The sequence below is a fragment of the Sinocyclocheilus rhinocerous genome, unplaced genomic scaffold (genome assembly GCF_001515625.1).
Source record: "Sinocyclocheilus rhinocerous isolate Xijiao unplaced genomic scaffold, SAMN03320098_v1.1 scaffold752, whole genome shotgun sequence".
Lineage (NCBI taxonomy): Eukaryota > Metazoa > Chordata > Actinopteri > Cypriniformes > Cyprinidae > Sinocyclocheilus > Sinocyclocheilus rhinocerous.
This window is the reverse complement of record NW_015639777.1, coordinates 178,552-186,869: the sequence shown is the minus strand read 5'-3', so window position 1 is coordinate 186,869 and position 8,318 is coordinate 178,552. Positions and strand designations below refer to the sequence as shown.

General features: G+C 35.7%; 1 protein-coding gene across 1 annotated transcript in view; it reads left to right on the top strand.

Moving 5' to 3' along the window:
• The window catches only part of LOC107751901 (dynein heavy chain 5, axonemal-like), a 122,326-nt gene that overhangs the window by 23,222 nt on the left and 90,786 nt on the right, over positions 1-8,318 (top strand). Inside the window, exons 24-34 of the mRNA XM_016567673.1 lie at positions 588-823; positions 1,045-1,263; positions 1,584-1,646; positions 2,011-2,249; positions 2,771-3,011; positions 3,114-3,313; positions 3,833-3,986; positions 6,279-6,442; positions 6,689-6,845; positions 7,022-7,234; positions 7,341-7,565. Of these exons, the coding sequence (XP_016423159.1) occupies positions 588-823; positions 1,045-1,263; positions 1,584-1,646; positions 2,011-2,249; positions 2,771-3,011; positions 3,114-3,313; positions 3,833-3,986; positions 6,279-6,442; positions 6,689-6,845; positions 7,022-7,234; positions 7,341-7,565 (2,111 nt within the window). The remainder of the gene's footprint in view (positions 1-587; positions 824-1,044; positions 1,264-1,583; positions 1,647-2,010; positions 2,250-2,770; positions 3,012-3,113; positions 3,314-3,832; positions 3,987-6,278; positions 6,443-6,688; positions 6,846-7,021; positions 7,235-7,340; positions 7,566-8,318) is intronic.

The window sequence follows — 8,318 nt, the reverse complement described above, 5'->3', positions numbered from 1 at the left end:
TACATTAGTTTATCAGTAATCCTAAAAAATAACACTGAGCCAAACACACATGCTAAAATAACAACAACTTACTGACACATAGTAAGAAATAGTTTATAAAAAACTGAAACAGAAGTGGAAAGAGGAGAGATAAAAAGCGATACTTATGTCCTTTGCCGGTGTCCCTGCCCGGTGGAGTCGCACGGTAGAGTCGATGGTCTTTACACTCTTCTACCTATTTTACCTCACCTGCTAGTGCGTTAATGTCGAAAATTGATCCTAAACTTGCTTTGGCCTCCATCCATAAACTTTCTGCTAATTTTGTAATCCATAATTCTATTTCTTGACTAGCAACTTAACCGCGTTTACCGCGTGTTTACTTTTCGCACAACTCAAGTGAATCAAATTCCAAATATTATTATATATGCATATTATTCTTTTTTATTTAAATTAATTTTATTTAGATTCATTAATTATTTCTCGTTTTAAACATTTATGATACGTAAATAGCAGTGTACTTATGACAGATTTTTGAAAGAAAGAATTGGATGTTTATTAAACTACAAATAGAGCTCTTATTCTTTGTGTGTTGCTGAATTTACCTACAGCGGATCTAAAATTGGCTCTTACTGCTGAGACAAAGAGTTGGATGGTGGATTTTGGTCACCACTGCAACAGGAAGTATCGCATGGAGATGGAACAGATCTTCACTTTTATAGATGAGGCGAGCAAGAAACTCAACAGGCAAATTAAGGACTTGGATGATATTCGTATCGCCATGGCAACGCTCAAAGAGATCAGAGAACACCAAATCTCCATAGACTTTCAAGTTGGTCCAATTGAGGTACACACAAAATAAAAAAATAAAAAAATAAACCATGCAGGGTCTTTATTTTATTAGTTTTTTTTAAATACATTTTCAAGTATTGGCCCTTAAACTAAAGTGATATAAATTTTTGTGTGGACTATACCATTAAGAATGCACAATAAATAGGGACAGAACACAATTTATGTATTGTCCTCTGGTATAACGGCAATGTCTCTTTCTCTGGTTTTGGCCTGCAGGAATCGTATAGCATGCTACATAAATATGGATTGTTGATTGCCAAAGAGGAAGCAGACAAAGTGGACACACTTCGGTACACCTGGGAGAAACTGCTTTCCCGTAGCACAGAGGTGCAGAATGAGCTGGTGACCCTTCAACCAAACTTCAGGGGAGAACTCATCAGAAACGTTGAGATCTTTGTGGAAGACTGCCAACTCTTCTACCATGACTATGACGGGGTGAGTCCTGAGAGGCAGGTCAACTCTATCTATCCACTTCTCTCACTTTGAGATGTTCCTTCAGGAAATTACAGTCTCAAGCCCAAACACAATTGTTTTCCTGTATTTATATTCTTTTGGGTGTTCTGTAACATAAAATTGCTAGAAATCAAACCACACAAACATCAAAGTGATTCTTTGAAGAAACTGTGGTTAAACAAATGGTAATCAATACGCCAAAAAACAATGCTTACTACACAATTTTAACTACAATAAAACCATGGTTACTTTTAACAATATGTCCACATGTTTCTCTGGTTTTGCACACGTCAAATCCTCAGGATGGCCCCATGGTGGTTGGATTGGCTCCTCAGGATGCCAGTGACAGGCTTATAATGTTTCAGGTAATTTACCATGTCTGTTTCCATAAACATAAACATAACTTGAATTTCATTGAAATGCTATCATAATATAACTGCATTAACTGGATACTTTATTCTGAGTGGTTAATTGGTCAATTAGGGGGAAAAAAATGCTGCACTGCACTGAGAAAAAGTGAAACTAAAGTGACATTTGAATTTGAATAATTTATTTAAAGCACATTTTTATACTGGTCTCATTTATTATTAATATTATTATTATTTATTTTTATATACATATACATATTATTATTATTATTTACATAATGTTGTGTACATGTTTTGTTTATGTACATATAAATGAATGCTTGCTTTAGGTTATTTACTAAAATGGTCTGGTGTTCCACAGAATCGCTTTGACAACCTGTTCCGCAAGTATATAACATACACAGGTGGGGAGGAGCTCTTTGGCCTACCTGTTACCCAGCATCCTCAGTTGCTTGAGATCAGGAAACAGTTGACACTTCTCCAAAAGCTCTATGGACTCTACAACAGTGTCATTGACACAGTCAACGGCTACTATGACATCTCATGGGCCGACATAAATATTGACAGAATCAACAATGAACTACTTGAGTTTCAGTCGAGGTGAGAAGGTTACAGAAGTCAAACTAAATTTCTGAATATCCACTCTCTGGCAGTCATATAATAAGTTACACTGAAAAGCATGAAAGCACCAGGGGATTTCATTTGTGCTGGTCTGTTCTGGGTAATCGCAGAAGCTTCTCAGAGAATAGAATCAATTCTCCATGCCTGTCAAGGACTGAAATTAAAGTCAGCTGTTTTGGAGCAAGTACCAGTGTAACACAATAATCTTTTCATAATAATAGGATGAATGAAGAGTTTTCTGTCAGATTTAATTTACATATACTAGAGTTCAATACAATGGGAATGAATATTTTTATGGTTTACAACAAGTCATTTGCAGTCAGCAAGGTTTATGCACAGTCAAACAACATTCATTTTCACTAATAGTTGACAAAATTTCACAAATCTAATAATAGTTATTTTTAAACATGAAATCAGGCACAACAATGAACTTTAATCCTAACGCCCAGTGCAATATTCGGCAAATGCATTACCCTGCTGAGATTTGTTTTGTTTTGCAGGTGCCGTAAGCTGCCACGGGCCCTTAAAGAGTGGCAGGCATTTCTGGACCTCAAAAAAACTATTGACGACTTTAGCGAGTGCTGCCCTCTGCTGGATCTAATGACTAACAAAGCCATGATGACCCGTCACTGGAAGAGGATTACTGAGGTTACAGGTCACACCTTTGAAGTCGAAACTGATAACTTCAAGCTCCGCAACATCATGGAAGCCCCACTGCTGAAGTACAAAGAAGAAATTGAGGTCAGAATTTAGTTTTATAGATATCGATAGATAGATCGTAGCTCTTTATTTCACAAAATTAAATAAAGAATTCCATAATACGTGTAACAACCATTTGTGCAGGACATCTGTATTAGTGCTGTGAAGGAGCGTGACATCGAGCAGAAACTCAAGCAAGTAATTGCGGAATGGGACAACAAGACCTTTACCTTTGCTCACTTTAAAACCAGAGGTGAGCTCCTTCTGAGAGGAGACAGCACATCTGAGATCATTACTAACATGGAGGACAGTCTGATGGTGCTTGGCTCACTTATGAGCAACAGGTGAGGCGTTAGACCAACCTGTAATTTCTGTGGAAAATTCTTCTCTGTGCAGTTACAGTAGTTTATTTCAAGTGACCTTTCATGGCTATGAAGATATCCACAGCGGTTTTATAATAGTCTGTTAAGGTAGCATTTTTCCATTTTTTTTTTCCCTTAAGTAACTTTGCCACTACATGTTAGTATTAGTAGATTCTCTGCTTAATATCTGCTAACACTTTATTTAGATGGTCCACTAACAGACATTTTACTGACTATAAGTAACTTTGCATGGACATGTCAACTTAACCCTAACCTAACAGTCTACTAATAGTCTAATAAGAGTTAGTTGACATGTAGTTGCAAATTTACTTATAGTTATTAGAATGTCAGAAAGTGGACTATTGTAATAAAGTGTAACATTATTTACTTGTGAATTTTACAAATTGACTGTGTTGTGGCATTACATTTAAATGGTGGAATGAATCAATACCAATTATTAAGCATATCCTCTGATGCCCATGACATTGTGTCTCTCTATAGATACAATACACCGTTCAAAGCTCAGATCCAGAAGTGGGTTCAGAACCTCTCCAACACAACAGATATCATTGAGAACTGGATGACTGTGCAAAACCTCTGGATTTACCTTGAGGCTGTTTTTGTTGGTGGAGACATAGCCAAACAGCTGCCGAAGGTAATATCAGTAATTCAGTCTTCCATACATTGACACCTAGATTTTAACCATCGTACTGAAAGTGAAGAAACTATGGAAGCCTGTTTCCGCCACTGAATAAAAAATAAAAAAAAGGTTATTGCGACTTTTCATCTCACAATTCTGACTTTTTTTCACAGAATTGCGTGATATAAACTCACAATTGCGAGTTATAAAGTCAGAATTGCGAGATATAAACTCACAATTCTGACTTTTTTTCTCAGAATTGCATGATATAAATTCACAATTGTGAGATATAAAGTCAGAATTGCAAGATATAAAGTCACAATTCTGACTTTTTTTCTCGCAATTGCGTGTTTATTTCTCACAATTCTGACTTTATAACACGCAATTGCGAGGGGACTGATATGTTCTCAGAATTGCGAGTTTATATCTCACAATTCTGACTTTATAACTCGCAATTGCATGTTATAAAGTCAGAATTCCGAGATATAAACTCGCAGTTCTGTGAAAAAAAGTCAGAATTGTGAGAAAAAAAGTCAGAATTGTGAGTTTATATCTAGCAGTTCTGACTTTATTTCTCAGAATTGCGACTTAATGTCTCGCAATTACGAGTTTATATCACGCAATTCTGACTTTATTTCTCAGAATTACGAGTTTATATCACACAATTCTGACTTTATTTCTCAGAATTGCGAGTTTATATCTCACAATTATGACTTTTTAACTCGCAATTGCGAGTTTGTATCACGCAATTATGAGAAAAAAAGTCAGAATTGTGAGATAAAGTCGCAATTACCTTTTTTATTTTTTATTCAGTGGCGGAAACGGGCTTCCATAAGAAACAATGGGGAAAAGAGTGAAGAAACAAGACTAGGTCAAGACAATGACTGATTTCAAACCCACATATCCCATATGAGTATCATAGCTCAATGTGTTGGAGCATGTTTACTAACTGCCTGATGTGCAGTGAATGTGTTTAAATCAGTTTAAGATTAATATTGTTCAGTTTTCTGCTTATTTAAACTGTGTCTTATTTAATAGGCTTTCTTAAACCCTTTCTTTAAAATCTCCTCTCCTCATTTGTAAGTCGCTTTGGATAAAAGTGTCTGCTAAGTGTCTGCTTACATTTTTAAAAATGTTAAAAGACAAGATGGATTTTACGATATGTTTGTTGTGTTTCTCCATACAATAGAAAAGCATAAGAAACTCATTATAATTACATACTTAAAATGGTTTACAAATGCACTTTATGATTGAAACAATATATCCTTACATTTAGTTGATATGACCAAAATCTTATTTCACGTTATGAAAAATTGTATTTCACAATAACAATATACAGTATATCTCAATCTAGTTATTTTGTTTTGTTTTATTTTATTTTATACTATTTTTTGTTGTTGAAAATAAGAACAAAGAAGCAAATTACAAACAATAGGACAAATACAATAGAACAGAGATAAAAATGTAACTTTTTCAGCTACAAAAGTTTTACAAAAAAAATTCAGCTACAGTAGGTTTATTTAGCCTAACATGTAGAAATTTATATTACAGAAATTGAATAATCAAGTGTAAAACTAAAACACTGTGTAGTCTTCACTGTATGAATCAAATATGAACTGATTCTTATTAAAGATACAAAGTGATTCAGTCAAGAGCAGTGAGTGATTTTGTCTTTGTCTTTTGTTGTTTAATTAACATTATTGACATAGACAGCAGCTAGAATGCTGTTCCTTTAGTCTTAAACTTTAAGACTGAATGCAAGGATCCAATATATTCTACTGATACACATCTGGTTTTCACCCAACTGTTTGTTTATTTAACACATAACTAACTGTGTTTATGAGAATAATCCACACGATTTTGACATAACTGTGTGTGTTATGTGACCATTCAAGCGCTATAAGACACAAAAGAGAACTTATTTGAATTAGTGATCGAATGCTAGCGTGTGAGCACCACATCAGGTTCTTTTCACATCGTATTAAGCTTAATAACTCTATTTAACATCAAACACATCTCACTCTTTATTTTCTCATACTTGCATGTTTCATCACTCTTATGTGTATAACTTTGAACTAGTACTGTGCTACGTGGATATATTTGCATACAGTTAAATAAGCAATAGCAAAATTTCTAACAATAGACACTTTATACCGTCGTACCAATATATACCATCATACCACCCAGCCCTACTTACAGTAAAATACTTACATTGTTTTTGCATTTCAAAAATTTGATTTTTATCAATTAAATTAATACTAATGAGAAAATCTTATTAACAATGTCAAATGAATCTTTCCATTTTAGGAGGCAAAGCGGTTCTCCAACATTGATAAATCCTGGGTGAAAATCATGACTCGAGCTCATGAAATGCCCAATGTAGTCCAGTCGTGTGTTGGAGATGAGACTATGGGTCAGCTGCTGCCTCACCTGCTGGAACAGCTAGAGATGTGTCAAAAATCCCTCACAGGGTACGTCACTCAAGTCCTTATTTCAGGATTCAGTTTCTTTACCAAGATGCACCTGGGAACTTTGCAGTTCTGTCGTCACAGTTGACAGTAGGTAGATTGAGTGGGAAATTAAATCGGTGATAAACAAGTTTGCCAATGTTTTTAATTTCTGAAATCTCATATTTTTGAGTTGCATTTTTTTGTGAGGTTGAGTAGAGCTCTTCATAGTGCAGCTGATTTAAGCATTTTTTTCCCCCTACTTTGCAGGTATCTGGAGAAGAAGCGATTGCTATTTCCACGTTTCTTCTTTGTGTCAGATCCTGCCCTGCTGGAGATTTTGGGCCAAGCATCTGACTCACACACCATCCAGGCTCACCTGCTCAACATCTTTGACAACATCAAATGTGTCCGCTTCCATGAAAAGGTGATCACTACTTTAAATAAGCAAAATATTACTCTTTGACCTTCCGTTCCAATAATTTAGACATGCTGGAACAGTTGCTGCATGTCATTGTCATGTTTTAGGATTATTTTTAAATATTTACTTAAAAATATCTGCTGCAAAATTAAACCAGCATTATTGCAACAATTTGCTTTTAGATGCATGATAAGATTCTGGCAATATCATCCCGAGAAGGTGAGACAGTTGAGCTGGACAGACCTGTTATAGCGGAGGGCAATGTGGAGGTCTGGCTTAATGCACTACTGAAAGAATCCCAGAGGTCTTTGCACCTTGTCATCCGTCAGGCTGCACTTGCCATTCAAGACTCTGGCTTTGAGTTGATCACATTTTTGGACTCCTTTCCTGCACAGGTAGTGACAAAATAGTGACAGTGATCACTTGTGACCACAACTTGTACAGTAAATTGAGCAAAATGATACAGTTATATTAACCGGACTGCTGGTTTCTTTTATTTAGGTTGGTTTACTGGGAATCCAGATGATCTGGACGAAGGATTCCGAGGATGCTTTGAGCAATGCCAGATATGACCGTAAGATCATGGCTAAAACCAACCATTTTTTTCTTGAGCTCCTCAACAATTTGATTGACATGACCACAAAGGACCTTGGAGCTGTTGAACGGACAAAATATGAAACACTAATCACCATTCACGTGCACCAGAGGGACATCTTTGATGATTTGGTGAGTGCCTTAAGGTGATGACACGGGGCAGCTTTTTTAACAATGTTGCTGGGCAACGTTGCCGTCAATGGGCAACCAGGTGAGACACAGGGCCACAACCGATCTAAAGTATCCAGATAGAAATTTGTTGCCAATTCTCAATGGGAAAGTGCCCAAGCAATATTTCTCAAAAAAGTTGCCTATGTATCATCACCTTTAATTTAGATTCTATTAATCCAATTTATATGGTATATGCTACGATTGCTCAGTAACAACTTAATTTAAGATCTTGCCTCATTATTATTCTAATAAAGTCTCTGCATTGTTGTCAGTTGCTCATTTGAGTTCAGCATGTAAGGATTTTAGAACTTTATTATCCTTTGGTAAACAAACCTCAATTTTTAAAGCTTTGCAATTGCCAATTTACAAAAGGCAATTTAGCTAAAGACAGACACCCAAATTACAAAATTGCAGTCATTTTTGGGTTTGTTTCTTAATGTTTTAAACTTAAATAAGCTTCCTCATAATTTGAATGTCAACTGGCAAGTTTGGATGTCTTAAAGGGGTCATATGACGTTGCTAAAAAAGAACATTATTTTGTTTATTTGGTGTAATGAAATGTGTTTATGCGGTTTAAGGTTACATTATTATAAAAACACATTATTTTCCACATACTATACATTATTGTTTCTCCTCTATGCCCCGCCTTTCTGAAACGCGTCGATTTTTACAAAGCTCATCGGTCTGAAAAGCGAGGTGTGCTCCTATTGGCCG